At 34.1% G+C, this 19315-nt stretch overlaps 1 protein-coding gene across 1 annotated transcript in view; it reads left to right on the forward strand.

The window, feature by feature from the left end:
* Positions 1-76: 76 nt before the first annotated feature.
* Positions 77-19315, forward strand: part of LOC149729462 (uncharacterized) — a 71949-nt gene continuing 52710 nt past the window's right edge. Inside the window, exons 1-46 of the mRNA XM_089886873.1 lie at positions 77-584; positions 1372-1502; positions 1955-2045; positions 2233-2406; positions 2803-2916; positions 3356-3466; positions 3906-4048; positions 4187-4291; positions 4628-4799; positions 4975-5074; positions 5373-5511; positions 5608-5737; positions 5919-6032; positions 6132-6223; positions 6501-6642; positions 6882-7153; positions 7488-7643; positions 7802-7968; positions 8203-8347; positions 8791-8954; positions 9251-9372; positions 9513-9659; positions 9864-9905; positions 10005-10580; positions 10796-10938; positions 11235-11339; positions 11627-11798; positions 12059-12158; positions 12479-12617; positions 12927-13053; positions 13230-13343; positions 13645-13736; positions 13929-14070; positions 14341-14594; positions 14908-15060; positions 15368-15534; positions 15825-15969; positions 16077-16237; positions 16501-16625; positions 16901-17047; positions 17202-17231; positions 17405-17425; positions 17749-17963; positions 18244-18395; positions 18592-18736; positions 18996-19197. Of these exons, the coding sequence (XP_089742999.1) occupies positions 524-584; positions 1372-1502; positions 1955-2045; positions 2233-2406; positions 2803-2916; positions 3356-3466; positions 3906-4048; positions 4187-4291; positions 4628-4799; positions 4975-5074; positions 5373-5511; positions 5608-5737; positions 5919-6032; positions 6132-6223; positions 6501-6642; positions 6882-7153; positions 7488-7643; positions 7802-7968; positions 8203-8347; positions 8791-8954; positions 9251-9372; positions 9513-9659; positions 9864-9905; positions 10005-10580; positions 10796-10938; positions 11235-11339; positions 11627-11798; positions 12059-12158; positions 12479-12617; positions 12927-13053; positions 13230-13343; positions 13645-13736; positions 13929-14070; positions 14341-14594; positions 14908-15060; positions 15368-15534; positions 15825-15969; positions 16077-16237; positions 16501-16625; positions 16901-17047; positions 17202-17231; positions 17405-17425; positions 17749-17963; positions 18244-18395; positions 18592-18736; positions 18996-19197 (6661 nt within the window). The 5' untranslated portion in view covers positions 77-523. The remainder of the gene's footprint in view (positions 585-1371; positions 1503-1954; positions 2046-2232; positions 2407-2802; positions 2917-3355; positions 3467-3905; positions 4049-4186; positions 4292-4627; positions 4800-4974; positions 5075-5372; positions 5512-5607; positions 5738-5918; positions 6033-6131; positions 6224-6500; positions 6643-6881; positions 7154-7487; positions 7644-7801; positions 7969-8202; positions 8348-8790; positions 8955-9250; positions 9373-9512; positions 9660-9863; positions 9906-10004; positions 10581-10795; positions 10939-11234; positions 11340-11626; positions 11799-12058; positions 12159-12478; positions 12618-12926; positions 13054-13229; positions 13344-13644; positions 13737-13928; positions 14071-14340; positions 14595-14907; positions 15061-15367; positions 15535-15824; positions 15970-16076; positions 16238-16500; positions 16626-16900; positions 17048-17201; positions 17232-17404; positions 17426-17748; positions 17964-18243; positions 18396-18591; positions 18737-18995; positions 19198-19315) is intronic.

A 19315-nucleotide genomic window follows, 5' to 3' on the forward strand; every position in this document is an offset into this window, starting at 1 on the left:
CTTAACGTAAAAGCAATACGCACTACGTAATCGTGTATAAACAGCAGCTTTTAACTTGATGGTCAAATGCATTTGATTCAACTTTTGTTTATACTTGTCCAATCTTGACCGGCACTTTTGCATTAAGTTGATATCTAAAGTTACGCAACCCTCTAATTGAGGTATATATAAGCAAAGCGATGATTATGTAAAGTCAGTAGTTATGTAAATTACGATTGGGATCGGTGCTTGCTTATTAGTTTCTCAACACTTATATTGTTGGTGTTAAAATTAAAGAGATATTTGGTATAAATTACATAACCTTCTATATGAAAGTTTGTTTCTGTTAAATAGGTTAGGGAATGTAGAATAGAATAGAATAGAAAACTTGGCAAGTGTATACAGATTACACATATAATTGAGGTTGTTTAAGCAAAACTGTTTACATAAATAGTGGTTTCAGATAAACTACACTGTATTACTGCGTTGTTCTAAAGTAATGTTGCGTATTTAATGAAACTTGACATTATATCACAGATAAGTCATGCTGTGGAATACTCTGTGTTTCACCGTTTTCTGTTTTCTTCACCAAGCTATTGGACAAGGTAAAAGTAAAACACCGTACGGATTGCAAGCTGTTTATAGTCATATGGATGCTGTTTTTCTGTTAATATTCTCATCTTAGCCCGCCTCAATACTATATAGTAGGGGGGAATGGGGCACCTTTTCGTTCTATTTTCACGTCCCGTTTAGTATTGTAACAGAGAAAATTCAAAGAATTTACCCTCGCGACTCCCCAGACCGTTGTTAATTGTTTAAAACACGATCAAATATTTGAATCTGCCAAAGGTGTCCCATCTTTCTCCACTTAAGTTTACGTAACACCACGTAGTTTTATTTGCTCTTTCTAGTATATTACCGAGGTTCAGGAAGAATCATAACACATTGACGCCTTTGCATGCATTAAATAAGATATCCGTAAACAGTAGTGATAACTTGTGATAAATTAAGTTCTTTGTGCTTGATGGGAATCGCTTAAATTCTCTTTTACTTAAAAACTATTATTTCTTAATAAATTCAACTATTTGGTGAACTCGTAACTAAGGGCGCGGTTTTATTAAGATTGAGAAACAAACGCTATTAATTCTCTTACTGGCTATATAGAAGGGTGGGGAAAGATGGGACACCTTTTCGTTATTTTTTCTCTTCCATTTGGTAGTAGACAAAGAACATTTAAAGAATTATGAAACCGTATCCTTACTACTTCCACAGACCGTTGTTAATTCTTTAAAACACGATCAGGTTATTTGGAAATTATGTGTTAAAGGTGTCCCATCTCCCCCCACCCTACTACATATTAAGTAGTGCGGTCAAGTAAATTCTCTTTTACAGCAGACAAGACTTGTCCTTCGGGTTACACTACGTTCACCGATGGTAGCAAATGCTACAAACTTGTAACTAAGAATGAGAACTATGATGGGGCTGCGAGGGTTTGTGGGAAAGATGGCGCACGAGTTGCAATGGTAAGAAACGTTTAAAGATACAAGAATATATGGACGGTGCTTGTTCACAGCTGGACTTGGACGGCTATTTTCTTTCGCTGCCAGAGTATGAAACAGAATCTGCGATAAATTAAAATGTCTTTAACTGCAATATACACGAGGTTTTCGCCATTTTTTGCCTCGCATCATTTCCGTACCAATAACTTGCCATCTCATTAGATTGGAACAAAATAATGGTCAAATAATTTGGCAATTTTACATTCCGCGCGCTACATAGTGTAATAAACGTCTTGTACAAGAATAATTTGCGAAACGAGAAGGTAGTGCCGGCAAGTAGATAAGATTGTGGAATGGTTGTGTTGGGTGTGGTAGAGCTTTGTACCCCAGAGAGCACACATCACTGTTCCCCGAAAAGCCGACACCCCGCCCATGCATCTTCTTTCTATAACTCTAACGTAATCTTGTCTTTACAGCCGAAGAGCGACACAGCAACAAGTTTCATGCTTGATATCGTGAAAACAACCGTTCCCGATAAGAGAGTTCTCAGCGGCCAATTGCAAATCGGTATAAGTCTTGCGTATTTAGTGTGTTTAATCCAACGTCATTATAATATAATGTATTATTAATACATTATAATTAAAATAATATGATTTGACGTTGGGTTTCGCGTTTTATGTCAGCGGTAATGCTCGCGATTCATTCAATCACCAAGCGTGAAATAACATAGTTAAACTAATGTATCATCGTTTAGGTGCAAAGTACAACGATGGGAATTATAAATGGGAAGGGGGGAAAGAATTCACTTACACCAATTGGAGGAATTCACAACCCAGACATGGAAAAAATTGCGTAGCTATGCTGGTATCCAATGGAAAATGGAGAACCAAAACTTGCCGGAGAAAGTCGGCGTTTTTCTGTCAATACGGTAAAATTATATTCTTTGGTTATACTTTTTTATTATTAGTATACTTTTAATGGCGCTGTGTTGCGAATACCTATCTAGGTCAGTTTGAGATACTCACCAAGTATCCCAACTTTTTGTCATTGTGTTCTGCGTTTATTCAGTGTTTTTTTACGCTGCCTGTGTCTTATCTTTATAAATAGCACCACTGCTTCAAATGCGTTTTTTCAACCTTCATATCCTTACGAATTATAACAGCTTCTGTACATCCTCTTATCGTTCATGTATCCAACTCATTCATACCATAACCTTGACTGTCTTTAGGTAAGGGTATAGCATATATACTTTTCTCGCATACGCCTACATATGCGTTATATACAAATACCAATTGTATGTACTTACACCTAATATCGCCAACAGGTTTAAATTCATGTGAGGATGACCCTTGTCTTAACGGTGGAACTTGCATTCCCCAAAACAATGACTTCACGTGTGTTTGCCCACCCTCGGTGAAAGGAGATCGTTGCGAAATAGGTAATCACTAAGTTCTATATATAGTAGGGTGGGGGAAGATGGGACACTTTTCATTCTATTTCCCTGTCTCATTTTGTTAGTAAACAAAGAACATTTAAAGAACTACAAAACTGTATTCTCACGATTTCCATAAATCGTTGTTAATTGTTTAAAACATGATCCTGATATCTTACGCCTACCATACAAACTGTTGCTCTGTTATATCTTGATATTGCAACGCTAAATTTGGTTAAAACGTCGAACTTTAAAATACATACAGCTAGATCGCTTTGTTAATTTCACACTGGGTGTTTTGTTTATCAAACACAAACATTTACCCTATACATGTCAACATATTAACTTTACTACTCCCCGATTTTAAACTAACATTTTTATGTTTTGCACGTGATCAATTCTGACGATTTTCCCGCTCCTTTTTAAACGATTGTTTTGTTTTTAGCTTCCGCGTGTTTGACTAAAAACAAATGCAAAAACAACGGAACCTGCTACGAAATTGAAGACGGTAAAACAGGATGCAAATGTAAACCTGGATTCACTGGCAGGACATGTAGTACGTAGCCTATAACTGATTTACTTATTTGAACATCAATACAGACTATTTTAATTTATTCAATGTAACTTAAATTTTTTCCTTGCGTGACTGGAAAACGACAGTCGTTATATGTTTATATCAACCGGGTGTTGTGTTTCATACGCCTTGCGCCAGTTTTTATCAAGTATGTTACGAGTTACCAAGTATGTTATTTTGTAGGTGATTCCTTTTTTTACTTGTGGCTGATAATTTGGACACACATTAATGACCACTGGGTTGGAGCAATTGCCGTTAAATATCTTGCCCTAACACATTCATTACCTAACACATTCTATAGCTTTGTACAGGTGTTTTAGAAAAGTTAGCAACTAAAAAGATAACCATGATAGTGACACATGGAAAAATAATTGCGAAGTTACACACTTGTCATTGTGAATTAAGTTTTTCTATTGCATAGATAAGCAGAAGAAACATCATTGTGGTGCCAAAGGCGACCCACATTATCACACGTTTGATGGAACTAAAATAGATTTCATGGGCACATGTAACTATGTGTTACTTAACACCACATGTCCAAAGGTGGAACATATATTCTTTGAGGTAATAAACTATATTTTAATTGGTATGGAAGAGTGGATACAAATATGATTGCTTTCCATCTTTTGGTTTAACCGTATGTCATACATCTTTCAATTCAGTAGTTTCAACCAATCATTATATTTTTTACGATTTTTGCAGGTCGAAAACTCTGACATGGGCAGACCTGGTATTTCTTGGTTTCTGCAAGGCAAAGTTCAGTTTCAAGGCATCACTGTTAACATTGGTAGAGGTGGAACTTTTAAGGTATTGCCAGCGCGGGTGCAAGATACAACTTAATACATAATGGGACCCTATAAATAGCACTTGTGTCACACAAAGATATGTGTGCGTTTATACTTGTCACTAGTAGGTATACAGCGACTACTTAGTAGGATGGATACTGTTAGCACTATCAGTAATCAAGTCATTAACAAAACCTTTTTTTAATTGTAAGTAGTAAGTACGATTAGAATAATGAGAATACGGTTATGATGCTCATTTTTGGTACTTAACGCTTTGCACACAGCTGTGTTACAGGTTTCAACCTATACACTTTCACTGTTCTTTTAAAATTATTTAATATTCTTTATACCATTTAAGGTGGATGGAGAAAAAATAAATCTGCCCTATGAGAATCAGACAACAGGACTCCGTATTTTCCCAAAAGGATCAACATTTCGAATTGTCACTTCGTTCAATCTTGAAATTAAATACAACGGACGTTACAATATTGATATTTATCTACCTTGTGAATATCAAAATTGCACAGAAGGTAACATGTTTAGATTAGTTGAGGTTTCTGACATCTGAACCAACTAGAATTTATTTGTAGCTTAGTACAAGGGGAAGACTATATTAAACAAAAATAGATGTAAGAAAACTTTAAATGCATTATGAGAATTTTTGGTTGCAAGATTTTTCGTTACAGTTTTCAAAATATTTCTTAGGTCTTTGTGGTGATTTGAATGGAGACCCTTCTGATGACTTGAAGGGATTAGAAGAACATGAGTTTGGAAACTTGTGGTTGATTGAGGGTGGCAAGCCTGGGTAAATTACAAACATATTATTTGCAGTGTTGGGACATTTTCTGCCTTAAAAATGTCTATTACTTTTATATGATGTTTTTTTAATTTTCATTATTTTGTTATGTCAAAGTCCAGTGACACTTTTATTTGGTAAAAATAACATGCATTGTCACATGGCCGGTTTTCGTTACATAATCGTTTTGATTTGCAGTTTTGACCTCTTTTGTCTTTTAAAACTTTTATAGTAACTTTAGATCACATTTTAACAAATTTGGATTTTTTGTTGGCATGTTACTTTACCCCTATTATATTTTTTAAAGTTGTCAAGCGGGAAAAAAGCAGAACACTTGCCCAGCAACCTCGTATGACACTGGTGAATGTAATTGTGACATATTATCGGAGAAAAATGATTGTTTTGCTGAATGCCATAAAGTGCTTGATCCTCAGAAGTTTATCAATGTGAGTCAATCATACTTATTATTTCCAATAGAATAATAAAATAATGTTTTTTTTGCCAAATTGTGTTTTTCTATTTTTAATATATTCCCAATTCAGGATTGCAATTTTGATATGTGTGCGTACAATGGCACCCAACAAAGTTTGCCAGGAATATTGGATACATATGCAGCTCAGTGTAGATTGTTGGGTGCCAAAGTTTGTGACTGGAGGACCAAGTGTGGATTTGGTAAGTGGGCTACTTAGTAAATACATGTTAACCCAAAAGAGTGTAACACTCTTTAGGTTAACTGGGATTCTTTTGTTAGAACCCATAAATACAAGTAATATTTATTTATTTTACACTGAATTTAAATTAACAGCGCCATCCGCTATGTTAATTTTGTCCAACATCTGGAATTTTGTTACAGGATTGGTGTGCCCCACAAATTCAAAAGCCACCACTTGTTTAAGTGAATGTGAAAACAGTTGTAACAGCCCAAATGCAGCTCAAGGATGTATCAATGCAGCACCATGTGTTGAAGGTATATATTGAATTTGTGTGATCCAATTTTGACACATTAAGTTTTTCGAAAATTAATAATTTAAAAAAAAAATTTTTTGTTATAATTTTTTTTTCTCAGGCTGCCAGTGTGACCCTGGGTTTGTTAAAGCTGGGACTGAGTGCGTTCCTCTTAGAGATTGTGGATGTCAGAGCAATGGACGTTATTATAAGGTATTAGTATATTGAGTAGTAAGTATTTGATTGTAAACAAGAATGAGTCTATTATATTCAGAACATGATGTCAAGTCTATTATATTCAGAACATGATGCCTAAATATATGATATAGCTAAGTAGAATGTAAGAATCAAAGTATGAAGTGCATAAATGGTTTGTCTAATACACTCCTATTCAATTGTTTGCAATACTATTAGGAGATATCAGATGACAAAATATGTTATGGGTGCCTGGTGTTTAAAATCCCAATTACATTATATTGTTGTTTTTCAGTCAGGGGAATTCTTTTACAAGGTGGGATGTACCGAGTTATGTGAATGCATCAAACAAAACATTTACTGTGAACCAGTTAGTTGTGCAGACACTGAACAATGTACTGTTGATTCAAAGGGAGTTCTTGGTTGTTCTCCCAAGCGTAAGTTGAGACAATTAAATTATTGTATTGGATCACTGTTTCTGTTTCTGTTTAGAGTACAGTTAGTACAACATAATCTTCCAAGTAACTTTTTAAACTACTAATTACACTACTTTACAAATTGTGGTGCGTTTAATGCGCTGAATTCACCTCTTTTTTCACATATATTGTATTTTTACATATTTATTTAAATATTTTATTATTTTAACATACTTCTATATTTTTTTATTTAAACACAGAGTTTTCCAGCTGCAAAGTTTGGGGTGAAGGTTTCTATTCAACATATGACCAGTTGCCGACATACGAGCAGTTTAGGTTTGCCGGTACTTGCAGATACTGTTTAAGTCAAAGTGCTAACCTCGTGGTTAGCGACCCAAGGTGGTTTAAAATTTCCATTAGCCACTTGGTGGTAGAAGAAAGTGGAAGTCGTATTGTGATGCGATCGGCAGAAGTTGAGTTTGGGGGACGTGTACCAATGTCTGTGAGCTTCCAATTTGATGGAACAACTAAGGTGAACTTTTTTTTAAATAGTTTATGATAATTCACAAAGTTACATACATACAACACCTTTGTTATAATCTATATCGGTGGTCTGCCACACAAAGTTATACAAGATACATTCATTTAAGATACTTACTAACCTGAATAACTCTTGTATATATGTTATAATGATTGTTATTTCATAGCTCATTACATATCACTCTGATATTAATTTCACATATTTTCCCAATTGCCATAATAAAAGAGCGAATCAGGAGATAAAGCCAAAAATTATAAACTGTTATAAAAAAAATAAAAAACAGTTGTGAATAGGTGTAACCATCATTAAGCATTGTTTATTGCAGGTTAACCATCAAGTTGTTACTGGCTACACATCTGCTATGTGTGAAGTAAAACCTGAAGGAAAATTCACCACACTGTATATAAAGCACAGTGGAGTAATTGTGAAGTTTTACAAAGGAACTGTTATGGTAACTGTGCCATCCAGCTACAGTGGAGAGGTATATTGGTGTAAATTATATTTTGAAATCATTACATATTTTGGAATTATTGTAATGTTATTATATTTTAAAGATATTACTATCGGTAACAATGACAATATGGTTAATTTTGAATGACTTGGTTAGTATTAAAATTTTCAATAAAATATTCTTTCTAGCTTGACTGTCTTTGTGCAAACTCAAATGGAGATTCAAGTGATGACATCACAAATGCTAATGGTGATGTCATAACTGATATCAATGCATTTGGAATGAGGAACCAGATTGGAACTTGCAATGATGCTACACCTCAACCTAAGCGAGATTGTGCACAAGAAAGTCAATTGTAAGTTTACTGTGAGCAAGGGTCTTAACATCTTGTGATTGGCAAAAGGATGGATACCATCATTCATTTTTATTTATTTTTAAGTAACAAATTTGGTGTTTTTTAAATTTGTTAGCAGTGTCGTTTTATGTTAGCAGTATCTAAAGCCAAACAGATCTTTTATATTTCATGAGGGTTTTAAAACAGTAAATCTTATAATATCTTATAATGCAATACATCCCTTCCAATCCACAGTGGTAGTAATGATATGTGCGGAGTGATCAGCGAGCCAGAAGGTTCATTATCAGCATGCCATGATCATATACACCCTGATGTCTTCGTGGGAAACTGTGTATCAGATGTTTGTGGGAGCAATGGAAATAACAAAGCTTTAGTTGAGGTACGTCACTTGAATGAACTATTTTAATTTCGAAATAGTTATATTAATAACTAATATATTTTACAAATACCATTTCTTACAACTGTTGTTTTATTGTTAACTTTGTATGGTTTGTCAAAATGAATGCAGTTCAATGCATGAAATCTCATTGGTTTAATTGAACTTTGGTTTTTTTCACTGACTTGTTTTTCAAATTATGTGAAACATGTCTAACAACTGTCTTCACCAGGAAAACCCAAACTAAACTGTTCCAAGATTGATAATCTTTCAAAATGCATAAAGTGTATAAAATAGGACTTGGACTTTCTGCCTTTGTTATTACTTTTACCTCACTGTATAAGAATAAAAATGACATTCATTTTTTTGTAATATCACCCATACATTGATAAACAAATGACATCTGTTCAATAAAGCATGGTATGCTAACCACATATTATCTACAGGCAGTAGATGAGTATGCCACAGAATGTCAGAAAACGAACCAACTAGATTGTAACTGGCATCAAAGCTTAACCACAGTAGTGTTTGATTGCCCTGAGAATAGTAATTATGATGGGTGTGCTCCAGGGTGCCAGAACACTTGCCAAGACCCTTATGCAACTGACAGGTAATTTAATTGCTGAATGAGGGTAAAAACAAATCGATATTTTAATGCTTAAAAATATTCTTAACCTTTCTGCATGCATACCTGAGGTGAGTAATATTCAACCCAGAGTTGTATTCCATCCAGAACCCACACTAAGCTCAATAAATATTAAAGTTTACGCGGCGTACCAGTTGGTGCTAAACGATTCCTATCAGATTGTACTGAAATTGATTACCTTGTAATTGAAAAAGTTATAGTTAGGCTCTGGCTTTACATTTCTTTTTTTTTGGTAACTAAGTATAATTTTTTTATTTCAGTTGTGATTTGCCAATTACATCTGGCTGCAAATGTAACTTTGGTTATGTACTTGATGGAACTGAATGCATTTTACCTGAAAAATGTGGCTGCACTCTTAAAGATGGCTCTTATGTCTCATTGGGTAAGTGAGGACATTTCATTTATTTTAGGAAAATATTAGAATTTGAAAAAGTAGTTAAAGCTGAAAAACAGGAATTAAATTGTTAACTTTTTCATTTGTATTGTTATGTAAAAGTTAGCAATAATTGAATTCCCATACAGGTACAACTAGAATAACTCACCACTGTGAGCAAGAATGCAAATGTGAGAGGCCAAACGAATATGTTTGTACTGATGACCCTTGTAAAGATGGTTACGTATGTGAAGAAAGGGAAAGTGGTTTATCTCAGTGTATTCCTGGCCCTGACTGTAAGTGATGCATCTTTTCTGTGATTATTTAAAAAAGAAAAACAGTTTAGCTACTTGTATTGTGATCATGTACCAATCAAAATTGTTAGATTGTCGGGTCTTTTGTATGGCTGCCTGTGCCATATTTTATTTATATTTAGGTATAACATGTTCGCGTCTATTCATTTATGATTATAAAACATAATAAACCTTCTATTTTCACAGATACCACTACACCTGCCCCAACTACTGCAATACCTGAACCAGGTAAGTTAAAATTTCCTTTTTATTTTCAACAAGTGTCGTTGCCCTTTAAGGATAAATAACTAAAATGTATTTATTCATTAATAAAACCTTTATTTTCAGTTTCTTGTCAGTCAGCTATGGTTGTTGACTTGGTGTTTGTGGTTGATACAAGTTCCTCTGTTGGTGAGGACAACTTTGACTTGGTGAAAAAATTCATTTCTGATACTATTGACTTTCATGACATTGGGCCTGACACTATGCAAGTTGGTATGGTGAGGTACAGCAGGACAGTAGATATAGTTTGGAAAACAGGCGTCCATGGTGACAAGGCTGATTTGAAAAGCAAAATTGATCAAATTCCTTACCCTGGTGGAGGGACTAACACAGGGTTGGCGCTTACGACTGTGGCGAGAGATTTAATGGGCGCTGGAGGATCCAGTGGTCGAAGAATGGATACTCCAGCAATTGTTGTTCTTATAACGGATGGAAAGTCTCTGGATGAAGTTGAAGAGCCAGCTGCGATGTTACGGGAGCTTGCAACTGTGGTAACCCTTGGTATTGGAGACTTAGTGGTTAAAGATGAATTGGAAACAATAGCTTCAAGCCCAAGTGATAAATTTGTCACACAAGTTTCTGATTTCGATGATCTGTCAGAAATTACAAGATCTTTTGCTGAATCCTTATGTGCAGCTAAAAGTAAGTACTTTTTATCCATTTTTAAAAGTGACTCATGTTATAATTATGAATAAGCAAACGTTTAGATTTACAGACTAAATATTGTTCTCAATTTAAAACCTTGCTGCTTGCATCTTCTTGTTTAATAAACACCAGACCAGAATAAAAGGTTTAACATAATATTCATAACTCAAGTACTTTTTCTTTACTTAAAGTTGTTTAACTTTTACTTAAAGATGTAAGTGACAAGGAGACCTGTGGATCTGAAGGTGACTTCAGGTATCTTACTCTGGATGGAAAGAACTTCAGTTTCAACGGTTCATGTAGTTATACCCTAGTGAATGTTTTCTGCAAAAATCTGGATCAATTTACAGTTGTGGTAAGAACAGTAAGCAGTATCACTACGGCTTAGATTATTCTTATTAAATAAATATTTGCTAAAGTTATCATTCTGTTGCAATTTTGAAAAGTTTGGTTACCTTTATTTTGAAAAGTTTGGTTACATTTAAAAAGGTATTTTTAATGTAGTCACACATTTTATGTGCACAAAACTGACTAACACAGATTAGTTTTACCAAGTCAACTTGTCAAGCATGTAGCAAAAAGGGCAGAAAAAAAATTCATTCATTCATTCAAAAAATCTATTGTTCACTTTTTACGTTTATGCTTCTACAGCTTTTAAAAGATCCGCACGGCCATCCTGCTCCATATTTCTTTGCCAGAGCTGTTGTTGATATTATGGACTTCAGAATTGAATTGCAAAGAGATAATGTGATAACTGTAAGTTTAATCTATGCAACTCTAGGAAAACCTAATTTAAAGAAATTTTTATGTCATTGTTAGAATACATGAATTGAAACAGAACAATTTCAAAATTTAGGCTCAGAAACATGTTTCTAAATTAGCCACACTTTAACACATACCTTGTGTGTATATTTTATTATAGCATATTTTCCCATCTGTTGTTTTATCTTGTCTTTCCCCTATTTTATTTTAATGATTATATTCTTCAGCCTCTCCTGATTGGAGAATAAATATAAAGTTGTAACTTACCTTCTTCACCTTAGGTTGATGGATTTCTGGTAAATATTCCCTTCACAAGTGAAGATGGTGAAGTGAGAATTAGATTATCTGGAATTTATGTGAAAATATTTGCTAAAAATGGGATCACTGTCGAGTATGACGGGTCGTTTAACTTCAAAGTAGCGATGCCTGCCACTTTCATGGGTTGCACTCAAGGTAACTTTATTGTAAACTTCTTTAAACTTACTGCTGTGAAAATGCAAATTGAGTATATGCAACACATTTGCTATGGAAACTTACAGGTCAATATCATGAAGTTTTTTAGTTTATTTTGTGTTTTGCCGGAGCCATAAGTTGAAGCTTGTATATAAATTATACAGAAAATTTATTTCTATAAAAACAAATGTAAAGGGAAAATAGTTGTGTGAAGTCTACCCACTCGGTTATTGCTTTGTCCTCACTACCCTTGTACACAGGTTTGGCTGGAAATTACAATGGTCTACCAGATGATGACTTTACTGGTATTGATGAATTTGAACACGCTGAGGCATGGAAACTTGCAGGAAGTCCAATAAGGTTAGAAACTTATTTATCAGCTTAGTCGTGCTCTGAGTTGTAATCGGGTGTAATATTTTTATTGCGCCCTAAACTTGATTATGTTATTTGCTGTTTTTCTCAGTGTGCATGTAACTAACAATAAAAGATTAATTACAAAATAAAGGTTAACTTTTGTTTCTCTGCCCTTTCTATTTTTCTATTAAAATAACTTCCATTCACCTTGCTTTTGTTAGGAGTTACCTTAATACAAATTTTTAGGTTTTTTCTCCTATAGTTAACAAACTTTCAAGTTATATTTTTTGTTGTTTCTTATAATAAACTCTCATGTTATTTCACAGTTGTATTGCTGGCGATCCATTACATAAATGTGAAGACGGCAACTTTAAGAGTGGAACTTGTGGATGTGAATCTATGAGAGATCCAAACTCTGTCTTCAGTGATTGCATGCAACAAGTGGCACCTCTCTCATATGTTGGGGTAAATATGTCGTGTTGTATACATGTGTGGTAATTTAATGAGTGCCTTGAATGACCAGGAATACTTGAATACTTTAAAGGAATAGCAATGTTTACTTTCACATTTGCATAGGCATGTACTAAGAAAACATGAAGTATTGAATACAAATTAACTGTATTTGGCTACTGTAGTTTTGTAATTATGATTAACGAGCAGTCAGAACAGTTTGGTCTATTTTGGCTGTGAAAATATTTTATATTTCCCTAAAAAAAATTACACAAAAATATTTTGTTAGAAACTTCTTTATATCAAAACCCACACTTTATCCAGGATTGTCAGTTTGATGCTTGTGTTCATGCTGGTTCAAGTCATGCCATAGATGCAAACTTTGCATCGTACGCACAAGCATGTGAACGAGCAGGCTTCCCAGTTAACTGGAGAGCAGCATGTAGCATTGGTAAGTAGGAGATTTGTATTTAACAGAAGTTACTTGTCTGGCTGTATGTTAGCTAATACTGTATTAAAATTCCTGTTTTTTTACACAAAAGAGCACCTAACAATAATATAAAGTATAGTATACTGAGGACTATCACTCTTATTTTAAACTAACTAATATGCAACTCTTGAATGCAGACAACAACGTTTGTCCGCCCAACTCCACATATGATTCTTGCACAACTGGATGTCCGAACACATGCTCAGACCCAACTGCGGAAACTAAGTGTCCAACATCACCTTGTAAAGAAGGTAGCGTATACATACTTTGTCTATTGAAATATTTAACTGTAATGCTCAAGTGAACTTTCTGTTTGGTACTGGGGATTTTCCTATTGAGCATTAAAGAATCGTTTATATTTTAATTCAAATGTGCTTTCTAACTTAGGAGAAATTAATTTTTTACTACAATATGCCTTCTTTTCCTATACTCCTATGTTTTTCATTAGAATACTTAAACAGGAAATCTTTTGTTGTTTAACCATATTATGTTTATATAAATATGTTGTATTGTTTTTTGATACAACTTAAAGAGAAACTACCATGTTTATAGGTTGTAAATGCAATGGTGACATGGTCTTATCTGGAACTGAATGTGTTCCACTTGAAAAGTGTGGTTGTGTCATGAATAAAAGATACTACAAGGTAAATTATTTTAATATTTTCATATATGCACCATCCGGCATATAAATAACTAAGCACATTCTAGCTTATGACTACCCTTTGTGTACTTATATCCAAAGTTAAACAGTGGTATACCATTTTAATTATAAGTGTATTCATAGACATTAGAGAATAAAATCTTTTTTAAATGCTTTAAATCTCTACTTTTAATAGGACAACGAAGAGTTCTACACTGAAGGATGTTCTGAGGTGTGTAGTTGTGTGGATGGGGAAGCAGTTTGTAATGCAACTGATTGTGAAGATGATCAGTATTGTGGGGCAGATTTGAAAGGAGTACTGGGCTGTCAGGCTCAAGGTAAATAAATTATGTGTGGTTACTACTTATTAAAACACTTGTGTTACAAAAGACAACACTAAATCTTATTAACCTTATCGTAACTTGTCATTTGGAGTTGTCTATCTTTAATTCCATGTTAAGATAACAATTACCACACAGATGTCATCCATGTACAAAGCAAAAACATATCCGTACATTTGTGTCTTTATAGGAAATAAAGCAATACTTGAAGGAAAAAATATTAAAACAAGGCTAAATCTGCTATATTTAATTTTATTGCATTTTCAGTGGTTGGGATTTGTGGACCAGCGGAGAATGGCAACTATCGTAACTTTGATGGTGAAGATAAACTTTCTTTCACCGAGGATTGTACTTACACATTGTCCAACACATCCGCATATTATAAGTTTGATAAAAGATGGTTTGACATCAAGATTGATGTTTCAGGAACATCAACAAACCAGTTCTCTATTAATTCTGCTCAGATTTTGTTCAGAGGTGGAATGACTTACATAGATTTCGGACCAGGAGTGCAGTTTTCGGTAAGCTGGACAGAAGCGTTAATTGGGAGGTTGGATTGCTCGTCTTGTTACTGTAGGATACAATGTTCAAAACTTGATGCTGTTTAGATCCCGGTAGACATATATGGCTTGGGCAAGGCCTAATCATAATGGCTCCATAAAGTATGACAAGTTGTATAAAGCTTCAGTGTTGTATTTTAGTATCCCTATACTCAAAACTTGGTGACAAACTTGATCTTTTTACTCTTTAAAATTATACCATGTAATATCTTCCTGTATACTCTAATTATTAAATAAATCATATGTCTTTGGTAACCAATTGTTACTATCCCAGGTTAATGGTACTTACTTGCAAAGCTATGCTGATGACACAGTGTCGGTTTCTGTGAGCAATAATGTCATTACTTTGGAAACCACTGAAGACCTTACAGTTGTTTATGACGGTAGCTTGATTGATGTCAGTGTCAAAAATAATTACCAAGGGAAGGTAAATACGTTGTTTATTGTGGATTTTTATATACCTATTGTTACATTATGGTAACAAGCAAACTTTGGCTAAAGTCCACACCTCTGCGTTTTTGGTATGGGGAATATCATACTTCATACATTGTTTTACAGTTACCTATAAAGTAATGCAAATATGTAACTTAAAGACCTATATTTTATTGCATGCAAACTGATGCAATACCAATGCTGAATGATTACAAATTTAGTATGTCAACTTTAATTGTCTTACCAACATTTTGTTTTGCTGACTTTATGTGGCATCCATTAATCAGTTAAACATTTCCCAGCTTGGTGGCATATGCGGCAACTTTAATGGTCGAGTCACTGATGATTACCTGAAACCCGATGGTGACGTAACAGATAATATACCTGAGTTTATCAGTTACCACCAAATAGGTTTATGTGGTGGAGGGTTAGGAACACCTAAGAATGATTGTCCAAGTAGTGGCCAAAGGTAAATGATTTTAATTTATGATTCTTATATAATATATTGTGTAATTGTAAACACTTTTTATTAGTTTGTCTCGCTGTGTTTGTTGGTTTATTTAGTTAAGTGTCTTTTTTTAGGCGAAGCTTTAAACTCAACGAGAAAAAATAATGTAAATGAATTTCTTTTATGTCTTGTTTTGCAAATCTAATTATATTTGTTTTTACGTTGCTTTGGTCAATAGTTAAAGGTTTTAACACATGCTAGTTTGTTTTTACTTAACTTCAAAATAAAACCAAAGTATTCTTTTTCTCCAGTTCCTTAGGTGGAATGTGCAGTGCAATATCTGATGAGGAAGGTCCTTTCTCTGAATGTCACGACCATGCTGACCACACTGAGTTCTTGAACACTTGTCTCATTACCGCCTGTTCAAGTCAAGCTGTCCCAGAAGTTGTGGAAATGGTAAATATATAAACTTGTATAAAAAAACTGTATTGAGTGTAAAAAGTACTGTGGTGAAGCTTATAAACACAAGTTTAGCTTAAATGTATTTTTAATTTTTTTACCAGTCAATGGAAGGATATGCAAATGAATGTGAAACAGTGGGAAAGCCTATCTGTACATGGAGACAAGCTACTGGTTTGCAGATGGTTTGCCCGGACAATTCTAAACCGTTTCAATGCGTTTCTGGTTGTCCTAACACATGTAGCAATCCTAAAGCTGAAGAAGAGTAAGTAGTAACTCTACTCTGTGTTATTGCTTTCGGCTTTATAAGTGGTGCAGTCTGGAAGGTTATAAAAAGTTACCTGTTTTCTATTTTTTATTTAAGAGTTAAGTCCTATGGCTGTGTGTGTCCCAGTATCTTGTAGTAGGCTTAAGTTGGTTCATGACCTCACTGGCTTTTAAATTTGTATTTAAAATTTCACCTTGTCAGTGTGTTTTAAACGCTTTCATCGCCATAGATTTAATTCCAACATACAATATTTGAATCAGGTGTGACAAACCAAAGACAGACAGATGTGTATGTGATGATGGTTACCTGATGGATAACAATGGAAGTTGCATTCGAGAGGAAGAATGTGGTTGCATTTTACCAAGTGGTGCATACGTAGATGTTGGTAAGATCATCATTGGTTTTTAAAAGCATTTGGAGTAACAATCCAATGTTGTGTGGAATATAAAACAACTGATTCTATATATTTAACTATGATTTTTTTGTTTTAATAGTCACATTCTTTTTAGGGGTTAATGACATCTCTATTTTCTGCATGGCTCAAAATGTTCAAAACGTTCAAAGCCAATGGCAAAAATTATTCCCAAAACTTTGCTATAGAGTATGAGTCTTATATTCTCAAAGGGCTACATTTAGCATAATTGCACAATGTACGTTCAGATTTCCGCTACATGAGTCCAGACTGTGGAACTGAGTGTGTGTGCCAGCAAGGTGGTGACTACACATGCGCACAAGTGACATGTACACCAGGAGAATATTGTGCACAAGTAACTTGGGGAGTCTATGACTGCCTTGATGAAACACAACGTAAGTATTTTTTAAAGAAAAATTCCTAATTTCTCTGGTTATTTTTATTTATAAACACTCTTTTTATTTATCACATTTTGAGTTAAATTTTTTCTTTTTTAAACTTATCCTACTTGGTTCTTGTATTTAACTTTTCTTGTTTTTGTTGTTACAGCTACACCTGTACCAATAGATCCTCGTCAAGGTAAGAACTTTGATATATACCAAATGTTTTAAACAAAAATAGTTTAAAATAACTGGTAATATAACTTGTTTATATGCCCAGTTTTGCTTTTTGACCAAATAACTAATTTAGTCAAACCATGTAACTTATTACCCTAAATCTGTAGTGAATTAATCAACTTTTTTGTGTTACAGGTTCTAATAACTCCAGCAAAGGTAAATACAAGTTACAGTTTAATTAATATTCTAATTTCATTACACATATATTTGTGTCGGTTCAAGAACGCAAGAGGAGCAATTGCATTATAAATTTTAAAGCAGAGTTGCATTCTGCGCACTCTGAACTGCAACCTTAAATACTATTTGAAAATATAGTGATTATGTTACGTTTTATTCTAGTCTTTACTTATAATTTCCTCAGGCACTACATGTTATGTGGACCTGATATTAAGCTTAGGTTAGCCAATTACTCTAGGCATCCTCAGTGGTTATTATTAATGGGAATTATACAACTAACTTTTAAACATTCAATGCACAAGGACTTGTTTCAATACTGTATTTTATACCTAAATTTTTAACAAAATATTTTAAATTCCCGTGCGTTCATTTAGAAAAATGTCCGCGAAACATGGTTTTGGATTTGATCATTGTTCTCGAATCAAGTGCTTCTATGACATCACAAGAGTTCAATCAATCTCTATTGTTTATTTATGATATGATTGATCGGTTTGAAATAGGTGTTCGATCTGTTCAGGTATTAAATTGGTTTGTTTTAGTATAAACAATTATTCTTGTTTTGTAAATCAGCTCTTCCGGTATATAATTGCTAACCCACGTTCCAAGAGTTATTTTACATTTGTCTCCAAGTTTGAAATAGTTACCCACTTAACCAGTACTTTAGTACAATTTAGCGTGCCTGTCGCTAACAAAGGGTTATGGGTTTATGGCTCGTCGCTGCTACTATTCTGGTGTATGTGTCCTTGGACAAGGCACTTTTATTATTTTGCCATATTAGAATATCTTTGACTTTGCAGGTTGGTGTAATACTTGCTTCCACAAAACCTGTGGAATTATGGAAGCTTGGCACACACAAGCATAAGGATGGATTATTAGAAGATATTGCAAACATTCCTCAGCAGTCAGGCGGTGTTGTGAACATGGGGCTGGCTCTAGACTATGTTGCAACGTAAGTTAATGTATTACAGTAGTCATCTTCAACAGGTGTTCCGCAAGATTGTTGTAATGCATAAAATGTTCTGTGGCTTAAAAGTGGTTGAAAACATTCTATTAGAGGTTTCACTTTTCCTTTTTGTTATGCTACTTTAGAGAAAAATCAAAAAATGGTAATGGATAATCAACATGTTAAATTACTTTCTAAACAGAACATCTGTCACTGCTAAAGCTGGAAGGCGATTGGACGCTGATGTTGTTGTCATGGTGATATTGGATGGTGCATCACGTGATGCTGTCATTCAACCAATCAGAAAGCTTCATGAAATTTCCACAGTAATTGCCGTGGGGGTTAAGGTTTGTTTGCTCTGTTATATAATATGGTAGTTTTGCATTAGTGTTTTTGTTAATTTTATTTGTATGTACTTAGTAATCCATTTTGGTGTTATTATTTATAGGGGGATTGTGGAAGTTAAGAAAAGGTTAGCACAAATCAAATGTCTTGGCTACAGTTATTAACTATGTAGGCCATTGGGTACAATTGTTATTCGTAAATATACTAAAAATCAGGTTTTGTGTAACATTACCCTTTAGATTCAATTTAATTTTTTTACAGAGAACTAAAACAGATACTTTGAACGAGTTGGCCTCTGCACCTGATTCAATTAATGTAATACAAGAAGATTCTTTTGAAAAGTTGATTACGAAAGCTAACACAACTGCTGAACATGTATGTTCATATGGAGTACAAGAACCCCTCTGTTTAACTGAGAAGGATTGTACTTGTGCATACGATGGTGGAATTACTATGAGTAAAGGTAAGTGGGTGCTGCGTTTCACAAACTTTCCAGGGCAGTGCTTTCCAACATTTTCAAACAGTGTTTTAGATTTTAAGATTAGTGTTTTACAAGTTTTAAGACCATTTTGTTTGTCTCT

The sequence above is a fragment of the Ciona robusta genome, chromosome 10 (assembly GCF_009617815.1).
Source record: "Ciona robusta chromosome 10, ASM961781v2".
Taxonomy (NCBI): Eukaryota; Metazoa; Chordata; class Ascidiacea; order Phlebobranchia; family Cionidae; genus Ciona; species Ciona robusta.